Source organism: Falco rusticolus, chromosome 2, assembly GCF_015220075.1.
Source record: "Falco rusticolus isolate bFalRus1 chromosome 2, bFalRus1.pri, whole genome shotgun sequence".
NCBI lineage: Eukaryota > Metazoa > Chordata > Aves > Falconiformes > Falconidae > Falco > Falco rusticolus.
Window position 1 is genome coordinate 91,978,544 of NC_051188.1, and position 18,882 is coordinate 91,997,425.

General features: G+C 43.5%; 2 protein-coding genes across 5 annotated transcripts in view; both read right to left on the minus strand.

Annotated features, from left to right (window-relative positions):
* BEND2 (BEN domain containing 2) overlaps positions 1 to 7,243 on the minus strand; it is a 33,831-nt gene extending 26,588 nt beyond the window's left edge. The window contains exons 1-2 of the mRNA XM_037377275.1: positions 6,694 to 7,243; positions 1,029 to 1,175 (exon numbers count right to left, since the gene is read on the minus strand). Of these exons, the coding sequence (XP_037233172.1) occupies positions 1,029 to 1,175; positions 6,694 to 6,706 (160 nt within the window). The 5' untranslated portion in view covers positions 6,707 to 7,243. The remainder of the gene's footprint in view (positions 1 to 1,028; positions 1,176 to 6,693) is intronic.
* A 6,755-nt stretch (positions 7,244 to 13,998) lies between these two features.
* NHS (NHS actin remodeling regulator) overlaps positions 13,999 to 18,882 on the minus strand; it is a 261,765-nt gene continuing 256,881 nt past the window's right edge. For all 4 annotated transcript variants that reach the window (XM_037377372.1, XM_037377374.1, XM_037377371.1 and 1 more), the window contains one exon: positions 13,999 to 18,209. In XM_037377372.1, the coding sequence (XP_037233269.1) occupies positions 17,585 to 18,209 (625 nt within the window). In that variant the 3' untranslated portion in view covers positions 13,999 to 17,584. The remainder of the gene's footprint in view (positions 18,210 to 18,882) is intronic.

Below are 18,882 nucleotides of genomic sequence, written 5' to 3' on the forward strand. Positions count from 1 at the left end.
ACAATAGCTAATTCTAACAATGTACAACAATAGAATATATAAGTCCCAAGATGACAAAGTTGTATTTTACCTTTTAAAACACAATCATACTCACTCATCATGATCCCTTTGTTGATAATGAAATAATTACTCATGTCCTGCAACCAAGGTCAGCAGCTATGACAGTTTCTTGGGCACGATTATTTTTTTTTAAAAACAAACAAACAAACAGAGACAATCCCCAAAGTAAACTGTCTTCCTCCCTGAAATATGTTTTTAGATTTAAATGAACAAAAAATTACACTATACTATACTGTCAAATAGAAGACAAAAAAGATTCATGGTTCTCAGAAGCACCTAACAACACTAGGAAACAGAGATGTATCTTGACGCTGCTCAAGAGAAATACTGATGACATTCTCTATAAAGTCAACTGGCCAAATAAAAAAACCAAACCAAACCAGTAAGCACCATCACTTAGTTACAGTTAATTTCCTTGCTAACTTGGTAATACTGCTACTGGACTTAGTAAATGCTCGTAAGAGCTAGGATTAATTTTTGTTTGAGCCAATAAAGAATCGAGTAAGATTCCTGAGAGACTTCCATGGTGTACGTTACAATAAACACAATGAATTAAAGACAATCACCAATGGCTACTTACAGCTAATAATTTATCACCTAAACAACCATCTATCTTACTATCACTGCACATCAGCATCCCCAGTGCTCCAATAAATAACACTGGACAGTTTATCCAAAAAACTCATCTTTTGTGTTAGGTTCTTCCATGGAATTTGTTTTCCAAATTGCTTGCAAACTCATTCCTAGGTATACTTACTTTGTAAGTAAACTGTCTTCTAAATCATAGTATTTCAGGAGGGTCACTATTAATAGAGACCTCTAAAGTAATAATTAAAAAGGTCCCTCTTTTACAATGCAATGTTAAAGATATGGGTAATACACAAAGCATTCAAGACAGCAGCACTGAACATAGAGCATTAAAACTACCCATTAACTATTAGATCACAATAAAAATGAACATTAATTACCATGGGCAAGTTCAGTCACATGGTTGACAACACCATTTACTTCAGAGTTTTGTTCCATGGACACACAGCTTTGTGTGGACAGTCCATCTTCTCCATGCTCAATCATCACTGCTTCAACATCAGCCTCAGCGTTCACAGATACATAGTCTATAAGCATACACAGAAACAGGTGCGTATCAGATGACAACTGTATTGCCTGTATCACATTTAGCATTACCTGAATGGTACCACAGGCTAATTTAAAACCAGTTGCATTTTAGCATCTAAATGCAAAGTCACTTTTAAACACAGGCATTGAGGTTTTAACATGCACTAAGAAGGGAACCAGCTTTCTATTGCTTAGTTGGCAAGATTCCTGGAACTATTTGGTACCCAACTCTTCCTACAGTGTCCAGCTTCAACAGGAACAGTTATAAGCCAATAACAAGGACTTCTGAGAACTCCATTATTTATATTCAAGCATATGACAAGACATACTAAATTTATTTTGAAATTTAAATAGAAAATGCTTAATACACCTGAAACAAATCAGTCTACAAATCCTGAATACGTATTTGGTATTCAGATCAAACCAAACCTTGGCTCCCAACAAGATACTGTACAGAAACACTCAATGGCAAATCTCCAGTATAAATTTTTTTTCCAATTAAACATACTGCATCAAGTGTCCTGGTTTCAGAATAACAGTATTATAGCTATTATTGCTAGATCTGATGTTGGGGGAGGGGAGCAGAATTCATTATTGATGAAACAAATTAATGGAAGGAACCATACCATTAAGCACTAAGTTAGGAAATAAAATTTAAATTCAGCCAGCACACATGTATAATAACACACTAACTATATGAACACATGCCGTATTTTCCACAGGATCTCTACCCTGTTCAGTGCACAGGATGGACTGAGCTTTGGGAATGAATCAGGGCTGTACAAACGTTACAGTGGTCTGGTTCTTCACACTTATGCAAACAATTCACTCCAAATCCTGCTCTCTTGCCTCTGTTCAGATTTCTCAAGGGACCAAAAGGTGAGAAAGAAGCTGAATTCAATAGGTTATAAAGTCCTCCCTCTGGTCAGTACTTCCACCTAATTCAGAAGAAACAATACAGCAGAGTCTGGATTTGGCTGTCAGCAGATTAGGAAAGCCTTCACAAAACTGAGGGTCTGTTCAGAAACACTCATCAATTGCCAGGCAGTTAACAGCTACGTTTATAGCAGTAAACGAAGCCAAGAAGCTAGCTGGGGCATAGTTGCCCTGCAAAAAGTTTAGCTTAGTGGACACAAACTGGGATTAGCTGCTTATGGTAGAAGTCAGAGAACAGTTCTTGGCCAGTTTTAATTAGCTGTAGAGAAATGAACAACAGGACTACTCATAAACTTAATTCAGGCACAACTTTTATCAAAACACATCAGTGATGTTCGCTAACAAGTTCACTGCAGGCTAACGAGTTATTTGCATGTGTTGAATTATTTAACTGCCTCACAGGCACCTTTTTTTTTTTTTTTTTTTTGACAATTATTCATTATTCTACCTACTTTGGGAGAGAGTTAACCGAGTCAGGAAAAGTGCATCTGCAACAAAGCAGGTGGGAGGAGAATCCTCTCTGCCAATTTCCCCAAACAGTATGCCAGGCTACTGCATGGCGTGACAAATGCCCTACTTACAGGTGGGCCTCCGCTGCCCTGCAATCACCTTTCTATCCCTAACTCGAGGAAGTTGTACATTACCTGCACAACCCTACAATGCACAGAATTCACCTGTAGATCCATAGTCTTTGCCACAAATCTCATGCCTCACTTTGGCCTACGGGAAATAAGGCTGGCAAATCAAGCCTACCTGACCAGCAAGTATGTCACTCAAATCTACAGCAGATAGAAAAAGAGGTGTATAGAAGGGGGGAAATTATGTGGAACCAGCAATGTAGCAAAGAGAAACCAGCTCCATCTGGATTAGGGGAAGGCCAGTATGATCAGAGATCAGGAGAGTTTCTATGGCTAGTTGATACTGAAAGCAAAGCTCAGTCTTTCATAACCTCTACCACCCTCCCTTAAGTAAGTTCCAAAATATGAGTTTCAGTGCAGTGGACTCTGGGCAGAAAGTGTTTCCAAAGTCTGTAGCTAAAGCAGCTCACAACTGGAGGATACACATAAACTAACAGGCAAATACACAAAGGGAAAACACCTCACTTCCAAAAAACATCTAATTAAACACACTTCTACAGTGATGTAGAGGCAATGCAACAACAAGCACTAGTCCCTAAAAACTTTTAACCTGAGAAGGTGCCCAGGATCCTCCTCACCCCCAGGGCTTTTAACTTCCATCACCCATTACTGAACATGGCTGCTCTCATACACGGAAGGGGAATTATTCCCTCTCAGAATGGCACGCTTACCTGACAATAATCTAAATTAGAAAACATTACCAAATTAATTTCCTTCTCAGACTCAATGCATGCTCTGGGTTATTCAGTATAGACTATGAATTATTTTCAGTAAGGCAGGAGGATATGCTCTAATTTAAAGTAGAGGTTCACAGAAAAAATGCATTGTACAGAAATACGGTCGTAGACAGAGCAGTAATATGAAATGGCCAAATTAGAAAGCCAGGATTGGAGGCGCTCTTTTTAACTGAAAAGCTGTTTATGTTCTCTGTTTAGAATTCTTTCACCAGGAGCTCTTCTTTGCTTCTGCTCAAAATCACCAGGTAGGCAGGTATTTGTAGAAACTTAAAAGGCACTTACTAAGCCCAGCTTTCACAACGATTTACATGCTAAAACGTCCAACTGTATGTCTAACCCTGCATCAGAAGCTACATTACTGTATTGTTACAGCTTTTTAAGCAGAAAAGTAAAACCACAGCAGGGGGAAGACAAGGGACAAGACACATGAACAGACCACCAAAATAATTTGAAGATGGTAAGATGCTGATACTAAACATCAAGAAATACTAAAACCAAGCAAGCAAAAAAAACCCCCACAAAAACAAAAACCCCAAACCAAACAAACTTTTTCGAAGCCAGAGTTAAAAAGACAAACATAAAAGCCAAAAAACCTCTGTAACAACTAACTACAAGTTACATACCAAGGCAAATCAAGCAAAGCAAAGCCACCCAAACAAAATAAAAGATACATAATGGAAGATGTATCTTCTAAGGTAAGACCTGGGTCTAAACAAAGTCACAAAAGGAGAGCTAGCTAGCATTAACTCGGACCACAACTAGATCCTGCTCTATTTATGGCTTGACACTTATGCTAACACACACAGAAGAAGGAACTAACGCAAGGGAGAGCACAGAGAGACCAGCCTTTCAGAAGTGGTATCATTCGACTCTTGCTTCAAGTAATCATTTGCCTATTAACTCAGTCTCACTGCAGACGTAACAGTTTTAAGCACATTTCTGCATACTATGATAATGAAAGCTATAAGCACAGGAATACAATCAGATCTGATGCATCAGTTAAAGTCTGAAGACAAGCTGACATTATTTTTCTTTCCCCAAGTAGGTTGCTAATCGAATACACCACATGTACAGAATACTGACTTGCACAGAATCAGACACTACCTGGTGCTCTTGCTTACTGTGGAAACAAATGTAGGTAACCATGAGGTTTGGGATGGTAAAGGCAGGCAGATGAGAGCACTGAAAGCACCAAGTAGCACAAATCCTATCCCAAACTCTACTACAGAATTCCTGGGGTCTGCTAGCAAAATCACTAAACACTGGATTTCTGTGAAAAGTTCGTTCTTCATTTTTTAAGAGTTCAGTTAGACACACTATGTATTTCTGCAAATATGATCTCAATACTCCCATGTGCAACAGACAGCCATGGAAGCTATGTGTAAGATGAAGTAGATTTTATAAAGATGCTTAAATACTGCACTCAGAAAGAACGGGTACCATCCACCAAAAGTTGCATCTTTGAATTTAACATACTTCTGATAATTTTGTCCTTAATCTAGACAGGTTGTCACATAGAGATACCAGAACACTCTACCAGAGATAAAATGCTTGTCAACAGTCTCTGAACACTGAAACAATAGTTAATTGAGAAGACTGTAGTCAGAATCTGCATGACTTAAATTTGCAACAGATTAAGACAATGGGATCATATATTGAGCAAATGGAAACCAATTACTATGGTGAGAAGCAGAATAAGAATAAGAATAAAGCCACCAGATTTCCTGGGGCTTTAGCTCTCATATTTGGATTACTGGGACGCTAACAACATCAAAATTCAAGGTAAAACAAGTCTCATAAAGAGGCCCCTTATGTTTAATAAGATTTAAGCTCATATTACACCTTTTGACTGAGGAATATCATTAATGGCACATCTCTTCTATCGCCAAGGAATTCAGAACAGTCTTAGTGTTTGTTAAATTCCTGAGTTATAGACAAAGACAACCAGGAGACAAAAAAATTGAGGGCAAAGGAGAAGGAACAGACACCCAACACGCTACCCTGTACATTTTCTTAATCAGGAGTATATTAGGATTGTTATGCTCCCACCCTCCTACATCTCAATCCTACCCCTTTACTTCGTGCTGACACTTGTATAACTGCACAGTAAACTGGCTGAAACCTAACCACACCAAAACCGAAAGTACTTTTAGCCAGAAAAGCTCCTTGAACCATGAAGTCACACAAGGAAATCAGGCATCTGAGCAAGAGACAACTGGAACCTCTGGAGCGGGTAGAGGTCTGTGACAGCAATGACAAGCTCAATGAGCTTAAACAGATGTGAGACTGTATAAACAATACCTACCCCTTTGAAGGCCAAGGTGAAACAGGTAACTGACAGGAGTGACTGTTTCGATCCCTAAGTAAATGAAGCTCATATACCTCTAAGACACAGAAGCTGCACTATGCATTGCCTTCGAACGGAAAGGTCGCTGGGTTAGGCATGGCACTTCAGGCGCATTACTCAGCTCTGCCCGTACCCAGGTTCTGCATCTGAGTAACAGCAGCACCCGAGGACCTGCCGGGAGCGAGGCCGCCGTTCCACAGCAAAGTCTCCCCAACATCCCCCGCTACGCTCACTCACCCTTTGAAAACTAAGGAAAGCGAAAGCTTTCCCCCACCGCACGCAGCGCAGCTGCCGCTGCCACCCTCTGGCCCTGCGCCGTGAGGTAATCGAGCCGTGGCAAGGCCGCGTTACCAGCTCCGAGCAGCCACTTCCCTCAGAGCCCCGCTTCCAGCCCGGCCGAGCCCCTGCCCTTGGCTCGGCTGCGCAAGGAGCGACGCTGCCGGGGCGCCCCGACAATGCGCGTCCCCAGGCAGCGCCGCGGACAACCCGGGAGCCCGCCGGAGCACGTACGCCCCGCCGGGAGTGCCCGGTGGGGAGAGCAGCGCCCCTGCCCGCCCGCCGGCCCTGCGCCGCGCGCGGAAATCGTTACCGCTGCCAGCCCCGCCGCCCGCCCGCCAGCCTCGAGCCCCCTCCGCCACTGACGCGGCTGCGACGGGCAGCAGCGACAGCCAATGGCGACGGCCGGCCGCGCCGAAACCGGCGAATAGCGGCGGGCGCGGTGAGCACGGGCTGGCCGGCTCGGCAGAGCGCTGGGGCTGCTGCGGGCGAGGGGGGCGCGTTCTCCGCGCTCCGGCGGCTCCCCGCGTCCCGCCTGCCCTCCCTCGGGGGGCGGCGTGGCGGGCGCGGCCGGCAGCCTTACCCTCGGCGGACATGGCGGGCTGCGGCGGCAGGGCGCGGGGTCCTTCGCGGGCGGGCAGGGCGGCGGAGCGGGCCGGGGCTCCGGCATAGGCAGGTGTGGCCGGAATGCGGCGTTGGAAACGGAAGCGGCTTCTCCGGCGTGAGCAACTGTTTCGCGGCAGTGCGGCTGCGCGCGGGGCGCGCCTGGCGAACGGGAGCCGGCGGGGCGGAGGCGGTGCCGCCCCCTCCCCGAGGCGCCGGGACGCCGCAGCGGCCGCGGCCGCCGGGGTGCCGTGCCGGGCGCCGGCTCTCGCATCGCAGGCGGTGCCTCGGCTGTCGCTGCGCGCCCTCGGTGCCGCGGTTTGGTGCCTGCCGCGCTCCCTGCTAGCCGAGGCCTGGCAGAGGGCGGCGAGCTCGGCTTCGTGCAGGCGGCTTCGTCCCCAGGAGGAGGGACGGCTGCCCAGCTGCCACCCGAGCCTCTGGGACGGCAAAGCCGGGGGTACCTTCAGGCCCGGGCTCTGCGGTTCGCAGACTGCAGCCTCCTGTGCGCGCCACCCGTGGGCCCGGGTTTGGTGTGCAATGATGGCTGCTTACCTTGCACACCGTGGGGAGCCAAGGTTTGGCCTTGGCTCTTCGCAAACCCCTCGAAATGGGAGAAACACAGCTACAGAAGGGTAGTAACAGCTGCAGAAGGTTGTCCTCACAGAACTGTACAAAATCAGGTGTCAGGGCCCCAGTTCATACAGAAACGCTATGGGCCTTCTGGAGGGACAAAATAATAGAAATTTCAGCCTTATTTAGTGGTGGGTTGACCTTGGCTGGATGCCAGGTGCCCACCAAGCGACTCTCACTCCTCAGCAGTACGGAGGGGAGAACATAAGATGGGGGAAAACCCCGACAACTTCTTGGGTTAATATAAAGGCAGTTTAATGAAGCAACACAAAACATTGCATGTGTGGAAGTGTTGGAAAACAAAAGATGTTATACTTCCCATCAGCAAGCAGTGTTCAGCCACTTGAGTGTTAGTGCGTAGCGCTTGCTCCAGAAGGCAAATGTCGTAAATAACAAAAGCCTCCCCCCCACACACACCCCTTTCTCTTAGCTTTTATATCTGAGTGGGTACCATGTGGTATGGAATATACCATTGCTCACTTTGGGTCAGCTGTCCGTAGCTGTGTCCCTCCAAGCCCTTGCCCACCCCCAGCCTGCTGGTGAGGGGGGAAGGTTGGAGAGACAGCCCTGGTGCTGTGCAAGCACTTCCCAGCAGTAGTCAAAACCCTGGTGGGTTATCAGCACCTTCCTAGCTACCAATGCAAGCACAGCACTATGAGGGCTGCTACAGGGCTCAGCTAGACCCAATACACCTACCTATACTAATAATGTTGTGCTTTTTGCCCTACCTCTACCTTCTTTGTCTCTGTGTGCCAACTCCCTTTTTTTTAATTTGGGGTTGGGGATAGGTGGGTCAGCAGGGCCAGTTTGCCCTGCCCAGATATCCTCTGGGTGTGCTCACATTCCCCTCTGGAGGCACAGGGACCTCTGTGGGGCAAGTATGTTTGGGGAGGGATTGGAAGAAGATCTAGGATAGTGATGGGACCTGATCTGCTCATGGTCTGGGGCAACAAATTGCTGTATGACAGCCTGCCAGGACCAAAGTGCTGTTCAGCAGCACCACGGAGATACTAAAGCAAGGCAACAGAAGGGCAATCCTTGCAGGTCCAGCCAAGAGCCCTACCAGGAGGTAAAAGAGATGTCTGGGAAGTGCTGTGCAAGGAGACAGGTTCCTATCCGGTTGTATCTTTTATCGCAAAACCTAATATTCCCCCGATAAAAGCCAGTCTGCACACACACAAAGGAGAAAGGAGAGACAATGGCAAGGGGAGTCAAATTCATACCTTGTCCCAGGTAGTGCCAGGCCCATCCCAGAGGTAATCAGCCCATCAGAGGCTCATTTCCACGTGTTTAACGAGGGCAGCGGCACAAAGGCTGAAGGGAACCTAAATTAAGGACTCAAAGGAGCAGACACAGTCTCATGCCCAGCTTCCTGTCCTGGTGTGAGACCCATCAAATGAGCCAACACTAGAGCACCTTTTGGACTGAGGGGAGGTTGTTCGTACGCCTGGGGGTATGGGGCATATTATGGGGGAGGAGCAGTTCAGAATTGCGCAGGATTTACATTAGAGATGTTTAAGGGAAGGAACTGAAAGCAGAGAAACGGGTGGATTAAGGTGAATTGGAGAGGAATAAGTGTATTAACTTTCTAGCTATTTACTGGGATTAGAGTTCTGTGAATGTGTGTGTGTATGGCGGTCTGAGTGCAGCAATGGTCAGATCACGGTGTCGGAGGACCCAAGTGCCTGTGGTCAGCATGCAAGCACTAGTGAAGGCCAAGCTGGACTCTCCAGCCAGTAGGTGAAGTGGCTTGGGAGCCATTGGTGTGTCTAAAGGTGAGGCCATAGGGCAGTTGGCTACTGGGGACCAGGGGCGGCCTGGCCAGTTGCTAGAGAGACCACAGGGTCTGGCAGGTCTCAAGGGGTGAGGGGAGGGGGTGTGTCTAAGGGCAAGACCAAAGGGTGGTGGTTACTTGGGGATCAGGGTGCCGGGGCCAACACTGGGTCTATGAATAGCTCTGTGTCTCTGAGGATGCAACCGGGGGGGTGGGGGGTGGGGGTTGGGGGGGGCGGGGATGTTGCCTACTGGGGACTAGGGGAGTGCCAGGGGAGTCCCAGCCAGGTCTGGAAGTCTGGGATGGTGGGAGGCTGCGATGGTCTGTACCAGCAGTCACTGTGGCCTCAGGGACTGCTATGTGCCAGCAACTGGGCAGGCTGGGATCCAGGGCCAGCTACTGGACAGACTGAGTCAATGCTGCCTTTATCACTTTCTGATCTTTAGCAAGTTTTAAAAGCCTTTTCTCTCTCTGACATAGATAGCAAGGTGGAAGACCAGCATCCACAAGCCCCATCTAGAACTGAATCTGTGCAGTACATCTAGTTTCTTGCACAAGTTTCTTCACCAAAAGACATCAGAATTTTCTGATGCTTTCCAGTTAAAGCAGTGGCCTGAAATAACATGGAGTAAAACGAAGAATTTCACTTTCCCATAAAGCTTGAGAAGATGGGAGAATGCCTGAGTAATAGGGAGCCCAGCCAACAATGCTGTATTCAAAATTAGCTTTTATCTTCCCTTTATTTTTTTCTGCAGAAACAGAGGAACTTTTTTATGATAGGGCAATGTTTTGTATGGATGTAAGGAAGCAGTCCCTGAAAAGAATTATTTGGGTACAGGTAGGTCCTGGGAGGCCACAGAAGTTGAATGGGGTACTCGGACACAGACTAAGAAGTGAAGCACCAGAACAAGGAATAGGGGGTACTGCTGAGAGTGGAAAGGAAACACTCGGGGCAAGGATAAAGATATGTTGGATTTGAAAGGAAACAGATATTTCCATAGTCTTGTGGGGCAGTGGTATTTGGAGGATCTAGGGGAAGAAAGATATTTAAAGTAGTGCTAAGAGGAGTACAGGAAGGGAAGCTAATTTAAAAGGAATGATCTGATACAGTAGAGGCCAACTCTGTTCTGAGTTACAGTGTGCTGTTTTAGAAAGTTTTGTCTTGACGATATAAAGTGGTAGGCATTCCTCTATATGTCTACAGATGCCGTTTCAGTGGCTTACTAATCATCTAGAAGGCAGGATGGATTTGAAAAGAAAACTGAAGGGAGATAGGCAGGAGGTTATTATAGGGAAAAGAGCCAGCTAATAATGCATTTGAATGCAGAATCATATTTTCAAAAGGAGTGAGAAACCCTGCTTTACATGTGATTTCTTTTTCTTTGATAAGTTTCCATAGGAAATTCCCTGAAATTAATTTGTTGGCCATCTTTCCCCATGCTCATGGTTGTTGGATCCATCCAATAAAATAAAAATGTCACTTTACCTACTTTATCTGTTTCTGTAATATCTTCATTTCAGGTTTGAAACTTGGTATTTTGTAGAGTTGGACATTTCAAATGACAAGTGAAGTTGTGGATTAACTCCAGTTATATACCAGTCTTCATAAATACCAAAATTTGTTTTGTGCATTGAGTTAAAAGTAACAGAAATTACAGCCTAAATTTACATTGTCAGGACTTGTTTGATGGTTCAGCTGGCTTGGCAAAATGAAATGCACAGAAATGGATCACAGTATTAGGATAATATGGTTTGGCATCAGTACTTAGAGGTTATGGTCTATAAATCTTTCACTTTACTTTGGGTCAGCTCTTTATTTAAATTATCCACCAAACCCAAGAACACAGCGGAAGTGTGAAGACCGATCTGGAGGATTCATTTTTGAGGCTTTATGATTGTTAAATGGTCATAAACCCATTTGTTTTCATTACCCATAATGAAGAAACTATGTAAGGGGTGTCTGCTGCTGAGCAAACCTTTAATGAATACCAAAAGGAGTTGCTTTTTAAAATGAGAGCATTAAGGATGAACACTAAATACTAGTAATAATATAATAGTCCTGTGCCAGCTTTTTGAATGTATATATAAACTTGACTGCTTAGGAACGGAATGTCACGTTCCTACAGATTTTGAATGACCTTTACTCATAAAAATGTTTTTATCTTACGATTTATTTTTTCAGTTTTGGAGGCTCGCAGTAGAACTAAGCCACCTGACCTAGATTCAGTGTGAGCCGTTAACAGACTGACCAAGCCACAAGTTCAGTCACGTTACTTCATTTTCTCAGTCTCACTGAAAACCACAGTGTGAATTTCCACAGGAAACTCATGGGGTCATTGCTTATTATGTAGATACAAGTTTTTTCAGTGATATAAAAAGAAAGCAACCTAATGTTAAATCAAAACTATGGCAAAACCATTATTAGAGGGCAAGGCTTCTCTTATTTGTTCAGGTGCCATCAGCAAAAAGGCTTATTTTCGTGCCTCATTAGTACCTCACGGCTAGGTGTGGAGAATGTTGCTGTAATACGGATGAACACTCTGAATTAACCTGTGAGTGATCAAGAAATGGCATTTCCTTGGACTTTATTATTATTATTTTGGGGCTGAGGGAACGTTCCTTGCCTCTCTTCTCACCCCAGCTGAAGATGCCAGTGAACTAAAAAGGGAGATGTAGGGGCAGTTGTTTCCTCACAGGAATAGCTTATGGCTTGCAGCCTTTTTGTGAAATGGCAATAGTAAGAAGTATTTGTGTCAGAGCTTGATTATCTTCTGTTAAAAAAATAATAATAAAATTGACAGCTACCTATTTAGAGTGAAAGTACATTAAAACTGCTGCTCTTGTCCACGATGCTGTCACTGCCACTGCTGTTTTGCACAGCTTTTTAATTTATCTTCTAAGAAAACACTAAACTTTACTGAGAGTGCTAGCATCTCTTATAGGATAAATTTCTGTAAACATTCAGTGGTTTTCTGATTTTCCAACTCTGTGAAAGTTTAAATGGCAATGCAAGCGAATCTAGTGGGAAAGCCTGTACTTAGCTGCTGATCTGTTGTCTTGGCCTTGAGCCTATGTTGGAGAATACAGGTTCCTTACAAATACATTTCTTCAGTTTTTTCTTTAGGGACTGAAGGTGATACGATTTCCATTCATGAATTTTCCATTCATACTAAAGTAATTAAAGACAGACATCTTCAGTCAGCAGAGTTGGGTAACTTGCAGTCAGGAAATGGGGAGAACCCATTGAAGGTTTCTTACAACCAATAATGTTGGGCTCTAGAGAAGTTTCAGGAGGATGCTAATGTGACAGAAGTTAAAAATAAGAATGGGATGAGTAATTAAAAACCTGTCAGCCTGACTTTAATTCCAAGAAACTATTAGAACAGTTAATACACGCTTCTGTCACCAAGTAGAGAATTAAAGGAGGGAAATATAATCAATGCAACCAAAACCAGGTTTATGGAAAACCAAGTCTGTCAAGTAAGTGCCCATAGAAGCATGGGTAGGAGTCAGTACTAGGATTGCAGCCAGAACTTGGGGCTGCCCTCTTCCCAGGAAAGATGCTTGCCCCAGGGCCTGGCAAGCTCCTGCATCCAAACAAAGGTGCGAAAACACCTTTCCTTCTCTTGCTCCTTGGTTGTCCAGTTTGGAGAGGTACTGTCACCTTCTCAGGTACCCCCACCCTCACTATCAATGCTCCCTGAATGCCCCTACGCTTTGTGCATATGCCCAAGGATGAAGCCTGGATTTTACAAAGATGTACAAAAGTCCCTGACTTCACATATGTTGTGAATAGTTACACTGATATCACTTTGTATATATAAAAAAATCGCTGCATATATTTTATGTAGTCTAATGCTTAATCTTCTCTTCCACTGACCATGAAAAAATACAGAGGTGTACAGTGGGCAAATTAAAACCAGTTTATGCCTGCCTCTACGGGCTAAGCTTTTCCTGCAGATCTTTCTTACGTGTATTACTGGATTGGGAAAGGCACCCTATACAGTAGGAAATGTTCTACATAATCATTGACTGCTTGTCACGCTGCATACAAAATGTTATGCAAACCAATTCCCGCTTGGAGACTACTCCAAGTAGAAGACCACACCCATCAGGGCAATCATCGCATCTTTGCAAGGCATGACAGCAGATAGCCCAGCAGCGTTCCCCAAAGCCGATCAGACCCTGTGCATTTCACCATTTTTTTTTTCTTCATACATATTTTTACAATACAAAATGCAGTGCTGCAAAGCTACTGACAAAATGACAGCTGAAACCAAATTTTCATGATGCACATCTTCCCCTCCCCTTTTCCTACAGGTATGCAATTTTCAGAGACAAGTGCAGGGGCTATCATTCAAACACTTACCTTCCATGTCCTGACTTATCAACCTCCTGATAACCAAACTTTTCCTTAAAATAAAGTAGCATTGGCAATTCTAAGTTTGCTTTCATGATTTGTGGCCTGTCTTTTGCCCATAGCTTGCTTTATCTGATAAGATGCATCACTGGATTCTCTGTGCCTTGGGTCTGAAGAGTTGCAGTTTGCTTTGTTTTCCAGATGAAGATGAAGTATCTTTCATCTGTTTTTCATCCTAGCTTCCTTTCTCTTACCTCTTCCTTACCAGTAAAAGACACGGGGCAAATTCAGCATTCTTCATATTCGGGCAAAATTATACTTGTGGGCAAAATTCCACTTAAGGTCAATGACAGTCTGGATACAGATTTCCCCTTACTCAGTTTATAAAAAAAATTGAGTTGAACAGAAAACAAATGGTTTGCAATATGTAACACACCACGACTTACCTTTGGAAATAGCATACTTGTAGTCTGTAGATTAGACTTCACATCTCATTACAAGAAAGTAAAGAGAAGGTGTGATTTAATTGCAGTCACGTTTATTTGCAGTTTCTATACACACTTTCTAGGTAATCAAACTTTTCCGACACATTTTTTGAGAGGGGTTCACAATGAAACTGTCACCGTTTTTACTAAAAATAAATACAAGACTTAAAGTGTTGCACAGCTCTAAAATATACAAAGGCTTGGATTTAATGTAAACTTTGAAAACATTTTACAAAAGAAACCATCTTTGCAACAATTTAAAAAGTTCGTATTTACAAATATTACAAAAATACAAAATGGATGCAAGTCCATAAACCATTGTCTTTTCTTCCAGCATGAACTGGTGCTAGTACCAAAATAGTTACACTGTAACCTTCTTAATTTTTTTTTTAATTCTTTAAGTCATAACCTACAGTATTTCTCTATCTGCCACCATTGCAGCAAATGCACTCAAATCACTGACCTTTGGCAAAAGCAAACATATGCTTTATTTGCTACAACTATTCCACATCCTCTATGCTGCCACAACAAAACAAACAGGAAAAAAAAAAGGCAAAAAAAAAAAAAGAAATGGAGGAAAATGTTATTTTTCAGAACACACAGCTGTATAACTTCAGAAATCGTTCCCATAACATCAGTGCAAACAATGGAACAGTAGGTTGCAATGACGGTTCAGCAGTTACCTGATGCATGTACCATACGCTGTCTCAAGAGGTGAGTGATGTTCCCTTCGCTCTACAGCTTGTCCTCTGGTGCCTGAATGGCACACCTGTGACACTACAGGGGTCCCCGCCATCCGTCTTCCTCTGACTCCCATGTTTGTTATGAACTTTTTTCTTCACAGTGGATTTAAAATCTCTCTTTATTTGGATTTCAATCTGCTAAATATAAACTAGGAAATTAAACAAACGAAGTAAGACTATATTTTAATGGGTTGTTCTGTGGCCGTTTTGTACGTGAAGTATTGCCTCACCATTCTGGTAAAAAAATAAATAAATTAGTGTATATATATTTACTTATGGTCTTTATGAAATTACTGATTGCCAATAAAAATTGATATCATCAAAGTCAGTTCAGCTGTATTCTCTTTACAGTTGTGAATGACTATTTAACTCAGGACTATTGAACATGTAAGTGTTCCTGGTAAAATTTTTAAGGAAAATAACTGAAGATGACAAACTAAGAATTTTCTGCCCAATATCTAATCTTCCTTTACTTACGTTCTCCAGAAAGTATTTTGTTACATGCTAAACGTTTCCTCTTAAAACATTCTCATTCATTCACTTCACTTGTGTTCAGACTTAATTTCTTAACTAAGCTACTAATGTGATTAGCTTTTTGTTTCCAAACCCCTTCTCTCATTACCTTTGTGAAAACTATTTTAGACTTTCAGATTATTTAGACTTCCCGATTTTGCAGTCCTTCAGCTGATGGACCATCCCTCTTCCCAACGCACGTACCACATGCACAGTGACTCTACCTTGCACACCGAACACAACTAGGCTACACGGGAGGACGGTAGGAAACCCTGATTAATGTATTTCTTGTGGTAAGTGCTAGATGAAATCAGACGTGACCCTACGGGGAGTAACATTCGGGATTTATCAAAACTATTCTGACTTGCTTAGACTCTTTAAAATCATAACAGTTTTAGGTAGAACCTTCCTCTTTAAGACATTCTCTGCCCACTTTTAAAAACTCTCAGCTTTATGCACTACATGATTAAAAGCAAAAAAGAAAAAAAAAAGGTAAAAACCGATTTCACACATCCTGCTTCCTATCATTTACTTATGCTTAAAGCCAGCTTTTAGTTGATTCCTTTAGTACCAAAGTACTCTCTTTCTGCCATCCTACTCAACCTGTCCTACTGCACACCACATTCCTCCTCGCACTATTTCCTCTGCACTAACCTTTCCTCTATTCCAAACCACATCTTACAGCAATCAACACCAACTGCATCAATTTCAGACAAAGAGGGCCTTGTTCTCTGAGTAGCATGGATGGGGCTACATCAATGGAAGCCGTGGCGGCCCAAAGGAGAATCAGGCCTGTTGGTTTTAATTTTTTAAAAATTAAAAGTATAAAGCGACTCACAGGTTAAGTTTTAAAAGTACACGTTCTTGCAGTTTTAAGATGAGAAAATTCAAGTAACTTCAAGTAATTCAGCTTTTATTTCCCTGCCTTCATTTTTATCAAAGCAGCTGCTTTGATTTGTCTCCTTTCCCACCCCACCCCAGTCCCCCACCCTGTTCTGCGTTTCTGGTAAACCCAGACAAGATCCCAACTGTACGTGGCTGGCACAATGAACCAGAGCTTTCCCCTTCCCAGCTCAGCAATGAATATAAATAATGCATACACATACCTATTTCCCAGCTACGTTTTCACAGTGTCATTTTTGTAAATATTTAGGTAGCATGAATCTCATCAGCACAAAGAGAAAGCTTCACTGAAAACTCATTGCAGATATTTACTGATAAATCGAAAGCGCTTCTTGCATGCTTATAATTTATTTGTTTCCTTTACGAACCAGAAACTAATCGTGTTTAAAGATTATAGTTACCAGGTTATGACCGTGTTATGTATCCCAATAGTCTAATAGGAATATGAAAGTTAAGTACTATTTCTTCTCATATCTATCCTCTCTGAAGTGATCCCTGCAAGAATAAAGGCCCAGGGGAGGCTGTGGGATGGGACCCTTTGGGGCTTTGCATCAGGCACGACTTTACTCTGTCAGAAGCATGTTTGCCTTCCCCACCGATCCTCACGGTCACCCTCCCAGCTGTGCTTTTCAGTTAGCTTCTTTGGAGCTGCCTTGGAAAGACAAATGGTTACTTTAATCCCATCACAGTCAGCCTTTCTGTTTCCTCAGCTAAGGTGGAGAATTCCTCCTTTCCACTGCTCAGTGTCATCCTTCAGGCTTGTCGCACTGACAGTGGTTATTGGTGGCCATGTGAACTTTTTATGTTTGATATGAAAATGGTATTCACAGAATACAGTTATTACATTTGACTTCTTTTGTCTTCTATAAACAAAGTTGTTATGCAGTAAATTGCTTGCCACGTCCACTTTTTGATAATCCTATTTACAAATTTTTATCAAAAATATGGTATTTACATATGTTTTTTTAATTTCTTCTAAATTTTGTTTCAGCTCATTTTAGTGTAGAAAAATACCAATCCTCAAGAGCATTTTTTTTTTCTTCCGAGGGAAGCACTACAGTGAGGAATTTGTTTCTAGATGGGCAGCTTCTAGAAAAAAAACCCACAACCCAAAGTCACTTTTAACTCTATGGAATGTGTATAGCCTTGAAATCTATAGTGACAACGGAAATGAGAGTGGGATAAACCAAATGAAGCCAAAAGAAAACAGAACAGACATAGCTTATCCTCCTCCTTTTAGAAAATGTAACATAATAAATAGCTACAGCTGTAGTCCTGTTTCCCCAGCTTACAAACACAAACACATTGAAGCATCGATATTGCCCTGCAATTTTTTTCTTTTTTTTTTCTTTTTTTTTTTCTTTTTTTTTTTTTTTTTTGACTGCTACAGCATTGGCCTCTTATATTCACATCCTTACAGAGCCCAAGTGGTGTCGGCAGCCTGGCCCTAGCGCCCGTGCAACCTACGTTGAGCTCTGAGAAGACCGATCATCGTGGGGGCTGCCGTCCGAGTTCTCCGTCTCTCCTTCGGAGATGGCCTGCATTGGCGTGTTGTACAGCCTGCAGCGCACGCTGTACCGGCTGCTGCTGGCTGCCGGTGGCGCCCGGGAGCGCCCCACTCTCGAAGACGCCGACATGGGAAAGCTCTTGGAGGAGAATCCTTCTACGTTGACCCTGGGGGAACAGGGGGAGAGCGAGGACAATGCATCGGGGCTCGGCGCTGGGGGAGACTCCTCCAAGCTTTGGGGGGCATCTGCCATCAGCTCTCCGGGAGACTTAGGCAAGATAGGACTTTTCAGAATTTCTGTGGCGGACATCCTGTAGCTAGAATCAGACCGGCTGCCCTTTTTAAGGAGCAGTAGTTTAAACTCCTCATTGGATGTGTTGGACTTTTTGGCATTCCTGTATATGAGCCCAGGGGACCTCTGACTGCTGATGGGAGTGCCCACACTGCTGGCTGGTGGCACATTGCTGACAGGCAGTGTGCTGCTGGTGGGGGGCTGGCTGCTAGTCCCGGATGAAGCTCTCAATCTGTTTCTTACAGAAAGGTCTCCAGAATCCTTTCTCCCAAGAACTTTCCTTTTTGATCTGTAAAAACACAAAGGCACACTCTTTCATACATGAACTTTGTAGGATAACACTTAATGCTGGCCTGGAGTTCTACAGATTGACTATGCTTTGATATTAGCTAGAGTTCTCATAATCCCTGTCAGATATTGGAGGCTAGCAGTGACTAATGGCACTTTAAGCCGCGATAGCTCTTGTGCAACGAATGAGGCACTGAGCCACGGGGTCCCTCTCAACATCATCTAGCTCTTCCAAAACAATGTCTGCTCAACCAGCTCTTTATGAAGATGACAACGCATACAGAGTCTTAGGTAATAATAATAATACTCAGCAAAACCCACTCGATATCAGAAATCTGTAATTTCAGTTGTGATTGCAAATTTCAGCTGAATACAAAATACTCTAAAATTTAAGAGATGCCTTCTCATCATTCTCACTACAATGACTTGCTCACCAGAGTAGAGCTGGTGGGCAGAAGGCAGGAACCCCTGTGGGTAGTCCTCTTTGGAGACAGGTATGTTTATTAGAGAGAACAGCCTGATGCTATCTGTAAAGCATCCTACACATGCCAGGAAGGTACTTAAGAGTGCATACCAGACCACAACAAAACATCTTTTAAAAGCTGCCTTTTAGAAAACAAAGCTCAATAAACTAAACAAGGTAGTCTCAGGACAAGACTTAACCATGGAATAAG